The sequence below is a fragment of the Amphiura filiformis genome, chromosome 19 (assembly GCF_039555335.1).
Source record: "Amphiura filiformis chromosome 19, Afil_fr2py, whole genome shotgun sequence".
Taxonomy (NCBI): Eukaryota; Metazoa; Echinodermata; class Ophiuroidea; order Amphilepidida; family Amphiuridae; genus Amphiura; species Amphiura filiformis.
In genome coordinates, this window is record NC_092646.1 from 35564195 (window position 1) to 35584738 (window position 20544).

At 40.5% G+C, this 20544-nt stretch overlaps 2 protein-coding genes across 2 annotated transcripts in view; one reads left to right on the forward strand and one right to left on the reverse strand.

Annotated features, from left to right (window-relative positions):
- LOC140141227 (telomerase protein component 1-like) overlaps window positions 1-1654 on the reverse strand; it is a 48432-nt gene extending 46778 nt beyond the window's left edge. The window contains exon 1 of the mRNA XM_072163024.1: window positions 1538-1654. The gene's annotated coding sequence lies outside the window, so the exon portion shown is untranslated. The remainder of the gene's footprint in view (window positions 1-1537) is intronic.
- A 184-nt stretch (window positions 1655-1838) lies between these two features.
- LOC140140531 (ribosomal biogenesis protein LAS1L-like) overlaps window positions 1839-20544 on the forward strand; it is a 51102-nt gene continuing 32396 nt past the window's right edge. Inside the window, exons 1-3 of the mRNA XM_072162289.1 lie at window positions 1839-2035; window positions 19381-19503; window positions 20235-20307. Of these exons, the coding sequence (XP_072018390.1) occupies window positions 1866-2035; window positions 19381-19503; window positions 20235-20307 (366 nt within the window). The 5' untranslated portion in view covers window positions 1839-1865. The remainder of the gene's footprint in view (window positions 2036-19380; window positions 19504-20234; window positions 20308-20544) is intronic.

Here is a 20544-nt window from a genome sequence, read left to right on the forward strand (position 1 = left end):
GTAAGACTTTCACGCTTGTGAAAGTTGTATCTGGTGCATGGTCTAAATATGCATCTTTTTGCACCAATAAATCTATAATGTCTGCTTTCAGTGCACCAAAATTCAAAATAATTAAAAAATCTAAGCTAAGTGGCATTTTGACTGCAAATTTTTGTTTTGTTTACACCACATTTTCTGGCGTGAACAACAAACCGAATGCGCCCAGACTGCGTTGGACATATGCGCAGAGTTGCGCCGCGTCATGCTAAGCGAATCGCGTGCGTAATCAAAATATTTCACATTCGCGCATTTCTGACTCATTATTTCCCGCCAATTTACTAGGCTGTCTTGAGCCATGTGACTTTTTAGAGTTTAAAAGAGTGAAACAAATCAAACAAAAATACGAGTATATATATTTTATCAGTTTCAAGTGAAAGAATATGCCCAGCGAGGTCACGTCACACTCGGTGTGACGTGCCCTGAACTCCCAATAACTTTAGTAAGCGACAGATAAATTGCAGGAAAGCGTGCCAATTTAAGCTTTCTGTAATATCTATTGCGCATAACGTACGAAGTCACAAACTTACAAACTTCAATATGCACTTCAAATACAGCAGACCAGCTGTTAATTATTACCGATCCTGTAGAATAACACATAATCTTCAATTTCATGGAATCCCGTTGCTCAGAATTGCAAATGTCATTTTTATCTGTCAAATCCGCTGTGTTTGTGTTCAGAGATTTTATGATATGCTCCATAAATCACAGGTGTGAAACTGACTTTATACCACTCGCTCGCTTTTAAAGCTAGCAGAAAAGCGAAACCTCCGGCTACCTCGTGGCATGAGCGTCATCATGGGACGTGTACAAAATTTCGATGGGCGCCTTATTTATTTGTAACCCGTTTTGTGATTGGTTGCAAACACCATTCATCGCAATCGTAAGCCAATCAATGAAGGCGACGGCCTTTTACGGTATGAATTAATGTGACCCGCCAGTAAAGTACGTCTAACCTGATTGGTTTACAAAAATAATTGGATATTTGCTAAGCCAGTCAGCGTGCTCGATGCTTAACCACCTGGTCGTAGAGGTTGTTTTTTTTAATAGGCGAATTCACATGGTGATCCAGCGATCGAGTATAAATTCTGCTTTAACAGGTGCAATAACAATACGTGGACACAATCAGTGACATTTACACAATGCAATAATGAATTATTTATGACATGCATGGGCTGGATTTTACGACCGAGGTAAGGTTTTCGGCCTGTCCCTGCGTGAATTTCGTTACTTTTCAGCATCAAAGATACTTGCGATGACCAGTTTTTCGCGGACACTTTGATAACAGGTAACTTTTATAGGTCATAGGGTAGAAACGATAGTTGTACAATTGTACGAAAATATACATTTTGTTATAGGCCTAAAATGTTTACCAAAATATATTGGTCCTGCATGTATTCAGTTGTTCGACGTATAGTATAGTGAATAGTGGACGAATGTGTCTTCCAATACTCTGGCCCGAGAGTTGTGAGACAGAATAATTTCACAACACTTGTCTTACATTAATAAATGCAATTGGAGCTCTGCTAGTACGATACCAGTTCTTGAAAATCGAGCTTTGTCTTCTGAAGTTTGTGATTTTGTTTTTCAATCCACCGGTTTTAATTACTATTTGCAGCTTGTCATAAAATTCACGGGAATGACCCTTAATTTTAGGCTCTTTCGCAAATGGTTAAAATCAGTGTAGAATTATTTTTCATTATAAACTCACAAGGCAGATAAAATATCTATAAAAAAAATTAACTGTAATATAATAATATTTATCTAAAACTAGACTTATATTTAGTATTTTAAACTAAAATACAGAACCTCATTCAGCATGTTCAAGCATGGAAGCTCGTCCATTTTCCAACATGGCAGCGCCCAGTGGTAGTGACTTATCGCGGCTAGTTGGATGGATAAATCGTTTAGAATGGCAAACTGTGTTTGACAGACTCTACAGTGATGATGTCAAATTGCAGCAACAAGCAGTGGATAGGATTAGTGCCTGGAAAAGTCGGTAGGTACATAGAAAATAGCACGGGGAGGCCGGGGGGACAAACGTGATATCACACGGATCAAAATTCGACAACCAGGACAACATCTTGCACATGTTTCATGCAGTTTTCCATCTGTACCGCGCTGGGGACGGGCTCGAAATATTTGTCAGGATGCCTCGTGCCCCGACCCCAGGTTAGTATTATTTTGCTTAAACTGATGGAGGCTGGCCCGCCTGGATATCAAAATATCCAGGACCCGCTTGAAATACGAACACCAGTCGGCAAGGTAGACAATTTAATCCAACACGTTTCGGCAGCTTGGTTCACGAGTCATTTATTACTACTACTAGTTCCCTGATCATAATCTTTAATCAGTACATAGATTGGTACATGGATTTGTGTAACTTCACTTGTATACGTATATATAGCATGGAGGGCGTGCTCATATTGTGGGTTTCCCTCCTATAGATTACCTACAGCACGGGAGAGATAATATACAAAAGTTGCACTTAATCTGAGTACACAATATTTATATGTATGTTTAAGGTATGGCGTCACTGTCCTTTTACAAAATACTATTCATTCACAGCTTTCACGATAGTTAAGTTCTGCATTAGGCTTCACTCATATTGAATATTTATCTATAGAAAATGCTCGCTCACATGGGTAAAGCAGCAAAATATCATATAGGGCCTATGACAATAACCTGTGGAACCACATGGGCAATGTGCTCTCGTTTCTGAAACTGTCTTTTGAAAGAAAACTCTCCTGTTGTATCACACAGTAATGCACATTGTATACCTAGGAGTAGTGAGCGGACCTTTTCATATAGCATACATGTCTCTACTATTAACTTCGTTTTATGAACCCAAGTGTAAACTCACAAAATATAACTCTTTACATAAAAATATAAATATCCAACAGTGTTATGAAGTTAGTATACTGTAATATGAATGGAATGTATAAATGTATGAAGAACATGATGAGTGGATGATGGGTGGAAGGTTAAGTGGAAGAATGAATGAATGGGAAGGAATGAATGAATGAATGAACGAATGAAAATGAATGAGGGTGAATGTGAATGAACAAGTGGTGCATGAACATACATAAATATAAATATTACTATACACAAAAGAATATAAATCATCATTAAGAAATATCATCCATAATCACTGAGATGTACACACAACACTTTCACCATTTAACTAGATTATAACTTTTCTGGGTTACATGACATATCTGAAACTTTTGATTATCAAAAGATGGCTCATTATGAAAATATAATATGGCCTATTGGTTATGAAATCATCTTTATACTAATCTGCATAAAACAATGCACATGATATGCAATTATCTCCGAAACAATTTCCTGATTAAGAGTACAGGTAGCACTCATGTCTTTTCCTTTTGGACGGATAAATATAATCCTGAAGTCTTTGATATAACATTAAAAAAATGTAGCTTCTGCTTTGTAAACATAATATAAAAATAATGTACACTTCTTTGGTGAGGTACTAGTATATCACACACAATTAACATTAATGTTCTCAGTCACTTTATAAAAGTCTTTGGTAATATTTGTCCAATCAGCTGGTGTATTACTATTCAGCTGAATCTAAGGCCATAGTGATCACGATTGATGATGTCACAACATTTGCATACAAAAATAATGGTGAAAGGCAAGATTATTGTTCTAGGTAAAGCATCATATTATAATGCCAATCTCCATGAGTCATGATAAATAACAAGTTAAAATTAACTGCATCTGATCTGATGAGGGCATCACTTGGCAGGGCATGCAGAAAGGTCACAAAAGGTTGTTGACATAAAAATTATCAGCATTCAGCTCCAATGTTAGAAAATAAGCTGAACGATATGGGTTAAGGTTCAAATAATTGACATATCAAAAATTACTGTAACTGAGTATTTTGGCCTAAAATATGCACGCATTTTGATCAATCAAGCGCTGCTGAATTGACTCTGAACATGTCTTGCAGTTACAATTACAATGTATATATTTATGAATTAGCGAAAGAGGTACATGACACTTGCGCTCAGTATATCTTTCATAATATGCATCAAATAAACTGAACATTATAAACATCCAAAGCTATACGAACCTACGATACCCACGAATTATTCTCAGGGATAGCTTGAGGCCAAAACAGCAAAAATATGGATGATTTCTACCACATCTTACAGCCTTCACGTATCACTCGTGTAGTATCAAAACAAAGGTCAGAGGTCGCGCACACATGAAGTACATTGTAAACATACAAAATTCTCCTTTAAAGGGGAAGGTCGATGCGAGGGGAAATTTTGTTACACAACCCCCGCCAAGCCTTTAGCCGTCCCTGGCAAAGAGCTGATAAAACTTATTGAACAAAATTTTGTTTACATGTAAAGGATATGTTTCCTAGTAACATCTTCCAAATGTTCTGACTGGTCAACCAGCGACATCTTACACCACAAGCCACAGGATGAAAAATCCTAGGTGATAGTGACGTTGACTCCATCATGTCCAACTTTACACTCCTAACTTGAGGGTTCTAGATCATCCACTCACTGTCACTTGTCTCATTTCACTCAATTGGTGTATTAAGAGTGTTGCTGTTGATTTCTTTACATCATTATACGCATGGTAAGGCCATCAACCTTGTTTATGCTATTGTTCTTCTCTCCATATTTCTTATAATTAGTCCATCGGGGAAAATGTAAAATCCATGTTCACATCCACAGGTAAAGTCACTGCAAGCCATAAATAATGTCCATATCAGGATGGGGCTAGTAATAGCATAACCAATGTAGGAAATATTGCATCAACTACTGTGGTCACAGTCAATCAGACGTAGATATATGGCTACTTTCATATAGTCTGGATTACTATTGTTTCTTAGACAATGCTTCAGTATGTCTAAATAAATGATTTCCTTTTCATTTTCAAGCTGATATGATAGAATTTTCTAGCAATAAGTTCAGATGCTGGATGTTGCATCAAGTTGCTTATGACCATGATGACTGCCATTAATACCTCTGCTGAAGATATATCTGTAAAACATTGCATGATGATGTACATGGAGAGCAGGAATGCTGGTTACTTCTCTATCTGGCCAATCTATTATATTCTATTCTATAAATCCCAATTTGGCCAATCCAGCATGTTCTATGATATGCTGATTGTCTCATACTTTTGATAAATTCCAGATGACACTCACCAACTGTGATGCTGCAAGGTGTCAGTAGATATCCAAACTTTTTGTTTGATGATGGGAACCCTTGTGTTCACTTAGCAAGTCACCTCCATGTTAACTCTCATGCTAATGAGCAAAAAGCGGTATAAATCCCAATGGCTTAATTCATCAACCTCCATTCAACAATCCTATTTCTAAATCTGACCTCAAGTTATGGTGTGAGAGTTTTAGTATCCAGCATATTCAAAGGTCATTCTTCCAATGCACAAATTAATTTTGGTTGAAGAGCTGTTTCCAGATGGATGAGCAAGTATAGGATCCTCCGGACAAACTCTTGTAGTCTATGAGGCGTCTTATAAATATATTACATATTGTTCTCAGCTTTACGGTACCTCACGGGTAACCGCTTCTGCGGGTCGAACAGCGCAGCTGAACAGTTGGTTCCTGGCTTTCTTCACTAACACTGTCGACTCCATGCGCTTCTTCCACAGGTACTAAGGTCGCTTGCTCCACCTCATTTGGAGGGAAGCTCTTCTCTTGCACTTCTTCTGACAGTAAGTTCTCGAACTGTCCCTCGTCTGTTCCAGTTCCATCATCCGTTTCTGTGCGGGCGAACTGTACCTCGTCTGTTCCAGTTCCATCAACTGTTTCTGTGTGGGTGCTTTCTAGGGGTACTTCTGATGTCTGCTCAGTGTCTTCCTGGTGAACTTCTGGTGTTACCCAAGAATCTAGTGGTTCTCCTCTGTATGGTTTCAACCTATCGCCATGCACTACTACAGGCTTACTTCTACTAGTCTTCTGGACTCTAAACACTACATCTGCCAGTACCTTTATGACAAGGTATGGGCCTTCCCACGGAAGTGATAACTTCTTTGCCAGGCCTGGCTTCCTGGCCTTTTGAAGTAACCATACAAAGTCTCCTACTTTGAATGTTCCACCTACTGCACGTCTATCATAGTTCTTCTTCTGTCTCCTCGTATTCATTGTCGCTACCTGTCGGGCTTGATCATGGATTAATCTTATCCTCTCCCGAAGCTCCTCAACGAAATCTGTGTCACAATCGGGTTCATCTGGTGGTCCTTCGACTATCAGATCTAATGGTAGTGTCACCTCTCTTCCCAACATCATCATATTGGGGCTTTCTCCGATAGTCTCATGTACGCATGACCGGTAGCGAACCCAACATGAGGAAGGTATCGGTCCCAATCACGTTGCTGTCTAATTGGCTCCAACATCAGCGACACAGCATTTGCTATAGTTCTGTTATATCTCTCCACCATGCCGTCTGATTTTGGATTGTACGGCGTTGTCCTCGTTTTGGATATTCCCAGCATTCGACAGAGTTCCTGAAATACTTTGGCCTCAAAATTTCTCCCCTGGTCAGAGTGAAGTTCCAAAGGAACGCCAAAGCGGCAAACAAATTCTTCAAATAGCTTAGTAGCGACGGTCTCAGCAGTCTGGTCCGGAATTGGGTATGTTTCCATCCACTTAGTATGGTAGTCTCCGACTACCAACACAAATACATTTCCAGACTCAGTTTCTGGGAGAGGTCCTAAAACGTCTATAGCTATTCTTTCTAGGGGTCCTCCTACTCTATATTGACGCAAGGAAGCTCGGCGGTGCCTCTGTGGTCCCTTCCTCCGTGCACACCCATCACATCTCCTGATATGGGAGCGAACATCTGCAGCCATACCAACCCAGAAGTAGCGATAGCGTACCTTCAATAGGGTCTTCTTCTCCCCCATATGTCCTGCTGTATTTGAGCTGTGTAATTCCTTTAGCACTACAGGTCTCAGCGTTTTGGGTACAACAACCAGCCAACGTATCTCCTTCCCATCTCCGCTCTCCCACTTTCTATAAAGGACTCCATCCTTTACAGCCAATAGGTGCCACTGTGCGCAGTACGTCTTCAATTCTGGTGGTCCAGGGGACACATCTTCCCACTTTGGTCTGGCTTGCTGGTTTTCTATCAACACTATCAGGGGTGCCATAGAGGAATCTTTCCTCTGTTCTGTCTTTATACTATCAAGGTTGTATGTTGGCTCTACTGTAGCTGTACAAACTCTGTAGATTTTGCTATTTTCTGCTGACCACTTAAGGGCGTGCTTTGCTGTTGAGTTTTCCATTTCTGACTGACTCTGTTTGTACTCTGAAAAAGGGTTGGAGTCTTTACGATGATGCCTTCGCTGTGAACGACTCTTCCGATAGTACTTGACTTCTACCAATTGTGCATCTGGTTTCCATGTAACAGACTTCTTGGTCGAGAGGGTAGTATCTCCACCTTGTCTCTTGAGACAACTGAGCCTTGTGGTCTTTTCAGGTACCTCTTCACTCCTAGCCATCTCTTCTTTGCCATTCTCATCTCTTCCACACTCATTCCTAACCGTCTCTTCTTGGTCATTCTGAACTCTTCCACATTCATTCCTAGCCGTCTCTTCTTTGTTATTCTCAACTCTTCCACATTCACTATTAACTGTCTCTTCTTTGTTATTCTCAACTCTTCCACATTCACTATTAACTGTCTCTGCTTTGTCATTCTCAACTCTTCCACATTGTCCGCAAGGAATGCGGGACAATCCATCCGCATTCTGATGGCGTCGGCCTGGTCTGTATTCTAATTCCATGTCGTAACCTCCTAATACTTCTATCCACCTCGCTAACTGACCTCCGCCACCTTTAAATACACTAACCAGCGTAAAGACCCATGATCAGAGCGAACTTTCACCTTTCTTCCCCACAGGTAGTGTCTGAACTTCTTGAGAAACAGAACGACAGCGAGCAGTTCCCTTCTCGTAACACAGTAATTGCGTTCTGCTCTTTTTAAAGACTTGCTTGCATACGCCACCACACGTTCTTCCCCGTCCTGTTCTTGCGATAATACTGCTCCCACAGCAAATGCGCTTGCATCCGTGTCTAGTACGAATTGTCCATCCGGTTGTGGGTAAGCTAATATAGGTGCAGTGATAAGAGCAGTCTTCAACTTCTGAAAAGAGTCTTCGCATTCGGTACTCCATTCAAACTTTGTTGCTTTCTCTGTCAATTTCAACAGTGGGCGAGCCACGTCTGTGAAGCTCTTGATAAATCGGCGATAATAGGAGGCCAATCCAAGAAAACTCCTAACATGCGTTTGGGTAGCAGGTGTAGGCCAGTCGCTCACGGCCTCAATCTTTGCCGGATCAGTGTGTATACCTTGTGCAGATACAACATGGCCCAAATATGTAACCTTCGAGTGGAATAGATTACACTTTGCTGGTTTTAGTTTCAGTCCTGCTGTCTGGAGTCTTTTGAACACCTCTTCCAAGCGAGTGACAGTCTCCGAAACAGTCTTTCCAGAACGATAGCGTCATCAAGATAGACGAGTAAAGTCTTCCAGTGCAATCCGGATAAGACCCTTTCCATAAGACGCTCAAATGTCGCGAGGCGTTGCAAAGGCGAATGGCATAACATTCCAATTGAAGAGTCCGCTGGTAGTTGCGAACGCCGATTTCCGCCGTGCATCGTCATCTAATTCGACCTGCCAGTATCCTGCAGCCAAATCCAACGTACAAAACCATCTTGCTCCATGGAGTGCATCTAGACTGTCGTCAATGCGAGGAAGTGGAAAAGCATCCTTTTCGGTAACCATATTCAATTTCCTATAATCTAAACACAGGCGAAAGCTTCCGTCTTTCTTCTTAACTAGCACCACCGGGCTAGACCAAGGGCTGTCAGAGGGTTCAATGAGGCCCCGTTGCAACAGGTCAGCTACTTGCTTTTCAACTTCTTCTCTCTGACCCAGTGGCAAACGGCTCAGTGGTTGACGAAGTGGATGCGCACCCTTGGTATCAATTGAATGCTTCACCAAGCTGGTCCTACCCAAGTCATCATCGCCTTTGGAGAATATATCTGGATATTGCCATATGAGTTCTTGCACCTCTATCTGCTCCTCCTTATTTAGCTCATTCGCACTACGTTGGTATAATTCTGTCAAATGTTCAGGTAACTCTCGCTGTGCAGTATCGGCAGGCAGTTCAGCTTCGGTAATTTCCGATGGCGCCTCAAGTACATTCTCCGTACATACTGGTGTTAGAGAAGCTACTGCTGTTCCTTCTTAATAGTTCGGGTACATCTTGTGCATTTAACAAGCGTATTGGGATGGTATCTCCTGCTGGCACTAGTGCTCGTGCAACACCAACTCCTTTCGACTGAGGAACTCCATCTATATCGGCTCCAACAATCCCCATTCACTAGTAACTAAGGGCTTTACAACCCGTCCTTGTACAACCATCTCTTGCAGTGGTGGTATCTGAATTGTTTGAACCAAGGCAACTCTGGTACAGAAATAATTATCCTCGGCTGTTCTACACGGTATCTCTACTCCCCGTATTATCAAAGCCATCCTACTAGTGCTAAGGTCAGCTCCGGTAATAGATAGAAAATCCATGCCCAATAGTCCTTGGTGCCGTATATCTGAAACCAACAATTCTAACACTTGGCGTACTGGTCCCACCTTCAATTCAACTGTTATTCTACCCTTCACTTCAAGTGGACTGTCATCCGCTTGTTTGACATCTTCATCTGGTTTAAGAGGTATAAGTTCTGGTCGGTTATGTTCTGGAATACTCAAATACACAGAATAAGCTAATATAGTGTTCTCGCACCCACTATCTATCAACATGTGGAGGGGCACACCCGTATTTCCACTGCAGTGTAAAGACTAGTAATCTTGCGGTGCGGTGCTGTTAATGTTGCTGGTTCGCGCTGGTTGTCTCGAATTGTTCCCCGATGATCTCTCGTAACTCGCTTCCTTCATCTCTCCTTGCTTCTCCGTGGTCTGCATCTGTCTCTTTGGGCCCGTCTGTCCCACCGGCAGCCTCCCCATGGCCCTCTGGGTTGGCTGGCGTCCGTTTCCCTGCTCCCAACAGTCTGCAGCCTTATGTCCTTGGCGGTTACATACATAACAACGGGGTAGATCACGCCTAGATTGGGATCTCTGGTCAGGGTTTGGCACCTGTCGTTCCATTCCCCTTCGCCCTTGTTCAGCAGCTTGCATCCGTTGTATTTGCACCAAAGTATTACTCATCTTTTGTTCCAGGGACTCAAACGCGCAGAAATTCACTATCAGCTTCTGACTGTGGCTTACTAATTGGTCTAGTATAGATGTTGGTCCTAGCCTTTCCTCTAACCTTTTCTGTGTTATAGTAGGATTCAACTTCTATAGCTGCTGTAATGGCTTCATTTAAGGTACTTGGCCGAATTCTGAACAAATCTTTGCGAACTTGGGATCTCACGATTGCCTTTTTGAAGCATTCTGTAGCAACGCTGTGTGTCTCTCTCTTTCCTGTCTGTCTTTGGGTGAGCCCTTTGTGTCAATCTCCTGATATCTTGACCTAGTTTGTACAAAGTTTCTCCTGCGCTGCTCTCTCACGAGTGAGTTCTAAGTAGTAACTCTCAGCACACTCACGTGGGCCAAACTCCTGTGTCATCTCGTCCTCTAGTTCCTGATAAGTCATCCCTTCTAGCTGTATTTCATTCACTGTAAGGGCGCTTAAGGCATCCCCTGTGCAGCTTGCAAACAGATGAAAAGTCGCTTCGTCATCAGTCCATCGGTTGTACCGTTTGCATGCCTTGAAATGGTTCAAGAAATCCTCCCAAGGGGTCTTGCCATCATACTTATTAGGTTTCTGTTCTTTCCTATACTTGGACCCGAATCGCCGTCCAAAATCTTCATTTCCACATAATCGTTGCTCACGCCTCAATGGCCATGGTTTCTCAGTAATATCATCCGCTGTAGTCTTCGGTGTTGTCGGTGGACATGACCTATCTTTCTTGCCAGTCGATGTATGAAGTGGAACCGTTGCCCTGTCATCGGCTTCCCATGGTGGCCCATGGTTCTCCCACTGCAATGGTGAATCTCTCTTGTGTCCAGTTACGGTACCTTCACCTACGTTACTGTCTTCCATCGCGATTGTAGAGAATGGGGAAAATGCATTACCAGGCACTCTGTAAGATGGTGGTATGACATCGCTCTTGCCTAAGACTCTGGGTCTGGGTTCTGGTCTAGTACCCCCCACCAGGATCATGCTATCCCCTGAAGGTGCAGATAAAGCATCCACAAATGCAGGTGTACCTCTGTTTACCATAGTCGGCATATTTACATCAGTTGGAATACGCTGCTCTTCTGCCCACTTTGAATCTGGACCAAAATTAGACTCTCCACCTCGACTGCTATGAGCACCACCCTCCATGCTATTAAATACTTGTGGCTGTAACCTAAACCCGATTTCTGGGTCATATCGATCCCTTGCATATAATCCTGATGTACTTGGTGTAAAATCAACTGTGGTCCGTCTATCTGTTTCGGCCTTTGTTGGTGATGATTGTTCCCTATTAGTCAGGGAAGCTGGATATTTGGACAATATGCTTCTTTGTGCCTCGATTTCCATTGTTCCCATCCGACTTTCTATATGAGCTTGTTATTGCTGTACTTCTGTAACTCTTTCCAGAAGAGCCCTTATTGATTGGTCCAAATCTTTATTCCCTTGCATTACAGTGTTGGTCATCTGCTTAGCAACTTCCGAGATAGCGATGTCAGTGCGGTATCTCTCCTGTTGCAGCATACTTCTCATTCTTTCTCCTTCATCATAATCTATCTGGGGTCCCGCAGGATCCAATCCTTGATGCCGATTTCCATTACTTTCTGACTGTACATCGCTATCATCGTCACTATTCTGGGCGACCATTTCGCCTTCATCACTTCCCCAAAGGTCTTCTTCTTCCTTAAGTTCACTCAACTTAACTTGATTTGGCCACGACATGTTTTTGATGCACAGTGAAGTGAGTACCACTTAATTCCTGCAAGGTTTGGTCTACCGCTGCGTTAGTGTTACCAACAGTCTTTCTTAGGATCCCACTCCTGACACCACTTGTACCGCGCTGGGGACGGGCTCGAAATATTTGTCAGGATGCCTCGTGCCCCGACCCCAGGTTAGTATTATTTTGCTTAAACTGATGGAGGCTGGCCGCCTGGATATCAAAATATCCAGGACCCGCTTGAAATACGAACACCAGTCGGCAAGGTAGACAATTTAATCCAACACGTTTCGGCAGCTTGGTTCACGAGTCATTTATTACTACTACTAGTTCCCTGATCATAATCTTTAATCAGTACATGGATTGGTACATGGATTTGTGTAACTTCACTTGTATACGTATATATAGCATGGAGGGCGCGTGCTCATATTGTGGGTTTCCCTCCTATAGATTACCTACAGCACGGGAGAGATAATATACAAAAGTTGCACTTAATCTGAGTACACAATATTTATATGTATGTTTAAGGTATGGCGTCACTGTCCTTTTACAAAATACTATTCATTCACAGCTTTCACGATAGTTAAGTTCTGCATTAGGCTTCACTCATATTGAATATTTATCTATAGAAAATGCTCGCTCACATGGGTAAAGCAGCAAAATATCATATAGGGCCTATGACAATAACCTGTGGAACCACATGGGCAATGTGCTCTCGTTTCTGAAACTGTCTTTTGAAAGAAAACTCTCCTGTTGTATCACACAGTAATGCACATTGTATACCTAGGAGTAGTGAGCGGACCTTTTCATATAGCATACATGTCTCTACTATTAACTCGTTTTATGAACCCAAGTGTAAACTCACAAAATATAACTCTTTACATAAAAATATAAATATCCAACAGTGTTATGAAGTTAGTATACTGTAATATGAATGGAATGTATAAATGTATGAAGAACATGATGAGTGGATGATGGGTGGAAGGTTAAGTGGAAGAATGAATGAATGGGAAGGAATGAATGAATGAATGAACGAATGAAAATGAATGAGGGTGAATGTGAATGAACAAGTGGTGCATGAACATACATAAATATAAATATTACTATACACAAAAGAATATAAATCATCATTAAGAAATATCATCCATAATCACTGAGATGTACACACAACACTTTCACCATTTAACTAGATTATAACTTTTCTGGGTTACATGACATATCTGAAACTTTTTGATTATCAAAAGATGGCTCATTATGAAAATATAATATGGCCTATTGGTTATGAAATCATCTTTATACTAATCTGCATAAAACAATGCACATGATATGCAATTATCTCCGAAACAATTTCCTGATTAAGAGTACAGGTAGCACTCATGTCTTTTCCTTTTGGACGGATAAATATAATCCTGAAGTCTTTGATATAACATAAAAAAAATGTAGCTTCTGCTTTGTAAACATAATATAAAAATAATGTACACTTCTTTGGTGAGGTACTAGTATATCACACACAATTAACATTAATGTTCTCAGTCACTTTATAAAAGTCTTTGGTAATATTTGTCCAATCAGCTGGTGTATTACTATTCAGCTGAATCTAAGGCCATAGTGATCACGATTGATGATGTCACAACATTTGCATACAAAAATAATGGTGAAAGGCAAGATTATTGTTCTAGGTAAAGCATCATATTATAATGCCAATCTCCATGAGTCATGATAAATAACAAGTTAAAATTAACTGCATCTGATCTGATGAGGGCATCACTTGGCAGGGCATGCAGAAAGGTCACAAAAGGTTGTTGACATAAAATTATCAGCATTCAGCTCCAATGTTAGAAAATAAGCTGAGCGATATGGGTTAAGGTTCAAATAATTGACATATCAAAAATTACTGTAACTGAGTATTTTGGCCTAAAAATGCACGCATTTTGATCAATCAAGCGCTGCTGAATTGACTCTGAACATGTCTTGCAGTTACAATTACAATGTATATATTTATGAATTAGCGAAAGAGGTACATGACACTTGCGCTCAGTATATCTTTCATAATATGCATCAAATAAACTGAACATTATAAACATCCAAAGCTATACTAACCTCGATACCCACGAATTATTCTCAGGGATAGCTTGAGGCCAAAACAGCAAAAATATGGATGATTTCTACCACATCTTACAGCCTTCACGTATCACTCGTGTAGTATCAAAACAAAGGTCAGAGGTCGCGCACACATGAAGTACATTGTAAACATACAAAATTCTCCTTTAAAGGGGGAAGGTCGTGCGAGGGGAAATTTTGTTACACATCCATGACCAAGGGATCAGGGACTTCTTCTTCTTCTTCTTCTTTGACGTTACTCCGCAACGCTCCAAGAGTTGGAACCACACGCAGAGGAATAGGTTGTGCGCAATAAGATGATATTAGACTTAGTTGTTTTTCCTTTCCTGCGCTTGTACTTGTAGTGCGTTGACAGTGCTTCTTTGAAAGTTTCTGTGTTTGTTATGTTGATGAGGTTTTCGGGTAGTATATTCCAGTCCGCGATTGACCGCGGAAAAAATGTGTTTTTGTAGCAGTCTTTCTTAGTATGATATCTTTGGAATGCTTTACTGTTGTGGTGACGGGTGGGGCGTGTAACTGGCTGCAAGAACTTTTGCGCCGGTATGGCAACCTGACCATTCTGGGTCTTGTGTAACATGGCCATCCTTGAGATCTTTCTTCTGGTTTGAAGTGGCTCCCATTCAAGGCGCTCAATCATGCCTGTGGCGCTACTTCGTGCGACCATAGTCCCTGCACACAGGCGGGCAGCCTTTCGCTGAACACTTTCCACTTTCTTTATGTCTTCTTTGGTGTATGGGTCCCATACTGTGGCTGAAAATTCCAGGTGTGGTCTGATGAGAGTTTTGTAGGCTGTATAGACTTGAGCTTGGTTGGACAGGGATGCAAGTTTCTACGCACCATACCTAGGACTTGTTTGGCCTTTGAGGTAACATGGGCAATGTGATTCCCCCACTTGAGATCATTTGATAAGTGAACCCCTAAATATATGTATGTGATTTAACTTCAGCTAGTGTTGAGTGGCCTAATTTGTATGTAATTGTTTCTGGTTTCCGTGCCTGAGTGAAATTTACAGCAAAACATTTGTCCACATTGAAACACATCTGCCATGTATTCTGCCATGTAAACAGTGTGTCTAAGTCATGTTGTAAAATTGTAGAGTCCTCAGCACTTTAAATTTTCCTATACACCACGCAGTCATCTGCGAATAAGCGCATTTCGGACTTGATATTTGTTGGTAGATCATTCAAATAGAGTAAAAAAGTAGAGGTCCCATGACAGTCCCCTGTGGGACGCCTGAGCGGACGTGAGTCCAATTTGAATGCTCACCATTTACTACAACTCTTTGTTTGCGTTGTGTCAGAAAATTTTTAATCCAGGTGTGAGTGCTGCCTGTAATACCGTAATTTTGTATTTTGTAAAGTAATCTGTTGTGTGGGACGGTGTCCAACGCCTTCGCAAAGTCCATGATAATCATGTGCAAAGGCGTCCAACTGTCCAGTGCTTGTCCAATGTCATGTGTTGTTAGTATTAGCTGTGTTTCACATGAGTGTTGCTTGCGAAATCCGTGTTGGCTATCTGTTAAAGGCCCTTTCAGTGATTTCACAGGAACACTTAAAAAAATGGAAATTTGTCAGAGTTGCTTAGAAATAAAGAATAAGTCTACAGAATTTCATTAAACCACTTTTCCCTGAATGCATCGACAAATTAGTCAAAAAACAGAAGCTTTAGAAAGGTTTTCTACTTCAACTCAGATCGACTCGAGAAAATCGAGATTTTCGTACAGTGCGCCACCAATCGACTGGAAAAACTTCCTAGTCCAGTGTTTCTAACACGGGGGAAGTAGAGTCTAAATTGATTTAAAACAGTTTTGTAGTAGAAAACAAAATAAGCAATTAAAGGTCACCGAGGCAAACTAATTCGGTCAATTCAAATATGAAAAACAGTTAAAATTGTGTATTTTGTTTAAAATAGTAGCTACTGATGTAATAAGTAGTAGAAACAATACATAACGCATGCATGATCTGACGGTGGAGAGTGAGCTTCTTTCGATCTCGAGTCAGACTTTTTGTACTGTCAGTATCAAAAGTCCAGAATCATGCAAATGCTTTATTTTGTCTAAAATACACGGCTTTCGACCGAACCACTAGCAGGCTATGTTAGCACATCTATGCCAATTACAAAGGTACCAAAATCTGAATTTTGATGATTTTTACGATCGTCCGGATGAGCAAATCACTGAATGGGCCTTTAATATGTTGTGTTTATTGATATGTTTCATGATATTGCTATGCAGAATATGTTCCAACAGTTTACAGCAGACTGGGGTTAGAGAAACAGGCCTATAATTGGCGCTGCTGTTCTGTCTCCTTTTTGAATATTGGTGTTATGTTTGCAGTTTGCCAGTCTGTTGGTAGTATGCCTGTTGAGAGTGATTTGTTGAATATGTGTGTAAGTGCTGGGGCTAGTGTGTCAGCAAACATTTTTAAAATCTCCGGTGTGAGTCCATCAGGTCCTGGTGCCTTACTGGCATCCAAGTTTCGGAGTAATTTAGCAACTCCTTCTGTAACTACATGTATCTCCGGCATAGGAGGAAATGTTTCTTGTTTGGGTATGTTCTCCATGTTGCTTTCATTTGTAAAAACAGAGTCAAATTGGTGGTTTAACACCTCCGCTTTCCCAATACCATCTGATATCAGTCTACCTTGATGCTTGAGCGCCAGTATCCCGACTGAGTCTTTCTTCAGTTTCTTAACAAAGCCATAAAACTGCTTGGTGGAATTAATACAATACGACCGGACCGACATAGACTGGGACCGGGACAGACTTAGGTTTCAGTTTTCTACTGGCCCTCCGGGCCAGTGAATCGGCAAATCTACTGGCCCTGCAATAAATTTACTGGCCCAACTTTTTCAATATGTTCTACTGCAAAAAGTGCAAATAAAGAAGCATTTAGCCCTTTAGGCTTTTAGCATGTTCCCATACCCATAACCAGGGGGACAGGTGGTGAACACCCCCTCGCCAAATGCCAAAAGAGTCCCCTATTTTGACCCAAAAAGTCCCATTCACGAGCGTAGTAAGCAAAAAAATAGAGATTTTCAGTCCTTCTCCGTCAAAAAAGGTCCAAATTTTGAACAAAAGTCCACTTTTTAAAAATTCTGGTTACGGACGTACCTGCACGTTCCAATGCGACTTTTAAAGTTAGAGACTACCAGTTATCAAACTTGACACATGTTACTTGTGTGTTAACATTATTTTATTCTATGCCACCATGGACCCTAAAAATCTTTTTCCAGAATATATGGTGCCACTTTAATTCAAGCAAACCTGAACATTTTTAATTGTTTTGTACTGAGCGTACTCAATATAGAGAGACTAGGCCTAGTCACTAACACAAGTTCAGCCAGTCCTTCCTTAATTAATTTAAATCTTAAAAATCTATAGTTCCAAAAGTTCACAAAAGAAAAGGTTCAAGTATGCGGTATTTGCGATATCGCTACCATCATCAGATAGAGCATGAAAGAGCTTGGAAATAGTATGTAGGTACATCGCCGAAAAAAAACGGGCGTATATTTCCAACTTGCTTGCAACGCAAGGATAAGAACTTGAAATGGACAAAAAATCATTAAATGAAAATATAAATTACACACAGGTGACAAGTGGGGCAGAAACTGTGTCCAATTGTGTCCATCGCTGATTATATCTTGCCTCATATGAGTTATAACAGGATCAAAAATCTAGTGGCCCGCCGGGCCAGTATTGTTGGAAGTTTACTGACCCGAGGCAAAATCAACTGGCCCCGGGCCACCGGGCCACTGCTTAAATCCGTCCCTGCAAGGGATCGTACTACAAATAGGCTATAGCTTTCCATAGACTTAACGTACAGATAGTGGGGTCGCATTTACTGGCCAGTAATTTACCCAGGCGGTAATCGCGGTATAGGTCACGTGATAGGTGACGTTCGAGGCTGGCTAAGGCCCTTTACAATTAATTTTTAGTTTCCTGTTTCCCGTGTGTGTCCAAAGTAGAGAATCAATTGCCAAGTAGAAAATAAAACATGTTTCACGTCCGGGTTTTTGAAAAAAAAGGAGGAGGAGGGGCTTTTTATTTTCTATTTTTATCATAAAATTAGTGTAAATACTCATACTTAGAGCTGTTTTAGCATTAATGCCTGGAAAATGGAGGAGGCCCTTTTTTGAAACATGTTTTATTTTTTACTTGGCCTAATAGATAATTAATAATTAAAAGTCGCCTCATCCCTTGTTTTCAACCACAAAACAGGAAACTAAGACTCAATTGTGAAGGGCCTAAAATACAAGTCAAGGCTAACAGCCCCATTCAAAATATACGGTTAGCAGTTATAAATTGAAAACCAACATAGGGGCCTACTCTACAGTAGGTATGCTAGGTGAATTCAAATTTGCCATCAAACTGCATCATTTTATATATCAAATTAAAGCCCTTGAGTAAAGAAAGCCAAAACTGAAAACCTTTTTGTCATAGCACTTTCCGTAGCAAAGGTACATCTTGTCAAAGATTGACTTTCATCAAAAAGAGAACTGCTAGCAAAATTCTTTTTTTTTTTTTTTTTTAACCTTCAGATTTTAAAAATCCCCTCAAATATTAAATAATGCTTCTTCAATTAGGGGACATTTGTCAATTTTGACTTCTGGATACCTGTTAGACATCAATTAAAGACTAGTCTTTCAATATAATATTAATTTTAAGTGAAAAACATTGATTTTTTGAACAAATCTGTAAAAATCATCATTCAAAAAAAAAAAAAAAAAAAAAAAAATTGCGACCCTGATTTTTCAGGATTTAGGACCGGACGGTTGAGGGCAACACAACAATTTTTTTTTTTGGCCTTATGCACTTTCACTTCAGTTTCCCACACGTTTGAATGGATGGGAATTGGATTGCATACTTTCCCAATGTTTGGTGAGCATATTTCTCCAATATTTTGAAAAGTTGATGTCGAATTTCCTATTCTATATTGTTTGGCAATCATGTCTTTTACCAGTAGTATATATTTAAAGTTGTAATTTTGTGTTTTTGATCGCAAAGATCGGATTTTTTTATTCCCGATCGTGTCATAAAGAATTAGTCATTTTTTGCATGAATGCTTGAAATGGACAACATTTTATGTGATACATAAGTTTCAAAGAATTTGATTTTCCAAATCAGGTCACCTGCCTTTAAATATACAATTTGGTTGTCTTGAATTTGTATTCAGATTTGGTCCTCCAACTGCTTGTTGACTATGGTGCCGTACTAAAGTATAAAAGCCCGAAATCACATTTTCATTGCTTTATTATTTTCAGTTTTGGTGACCAGATTCCAGTGTCCATCGAATGCTCTACAAGTCTTGTACGTGCTCAAATCATGGATAAATGTGGCGACAGTGCTGATGCAGTTCAACTGGCATACAGTATTGCCATCATAAGGTAAGTGAAGGGCCAGGCTCATTGCCAGTACTCGGGGAGATAGGACCACTTTCTGTGCACCCCCCACAGGACCAAACCAAACCAACTTTTTTAGGATCCTGATTATGATATGACCCCAAAACATAAGCAAAATAGGTCCAGGTCAATAGGCCTCAATGGTAGGGCATACTTGACCTATTTTGCTGTGTTACCTAGGTAACGAAGCATCCAAGATATTATAATCCTATCCTTATTTGATTTGTTTAACCAAAACGAACAATTTGACACCTCTTTTGGCAAAATCGGAGCACTTTGTTGTTTTCGACCCTTATAGAGGCAAAAACGTGACCTTTGACCTTTTTGGTTATAACTCAAGAACAATACGTCCTAAATAGGTCAAACTATACATTTTCTGAATGAATCCTTGTGACTAGGGGAATACATTGCAATGGTTTTTAACACAATTTGAGAAAATTTAAAATTTTGACCCTATGAAAAGTTTGATGACCTTTTACCCCCCTTGGGGCCAGTTTATATTTTTGGAACATCCTGATTATGTTTTGGGGTCATCTCAGGAACCTAAAAAAGTTGGTTTGGTTTGGTCCTGTGGGGGTGCACAGAAAGTGGTCCTTGCTCCCCGAGTACAGGATTTTTGCTGGGGGGTCTAAATTGTGGACCTTTTTCCAAATAAATGTACCATTTCTGTGGAGTTAGCCAAATGCAATGTCATATTATTTTTCTTTCATACTCAGATTTGTGAATCTAATAACTGGACGTGAACAAATTGGACTAATACGTGGATCAGTGTCATGGCTTGCAAAAAAGGTAAGACCTAACCAATGTACCTTATTCCCAGTTAGAAATCCAATAGGCAGGGTTAAACTTATAGCCACGCTGGTCCCGGTCAGGGGCACCCGACCGGCACTAAAAAAAAAAAATTATTTTTCCCACAAATGTTTTATTCCTCATAAAAAGAGTAAAACAACAACAAAAATTTTTTTTTGGGGGGTATACCCTCTAGCCTAGCCTATTCCCAGATCCCTTGTGTTCGCAAAAAAGATT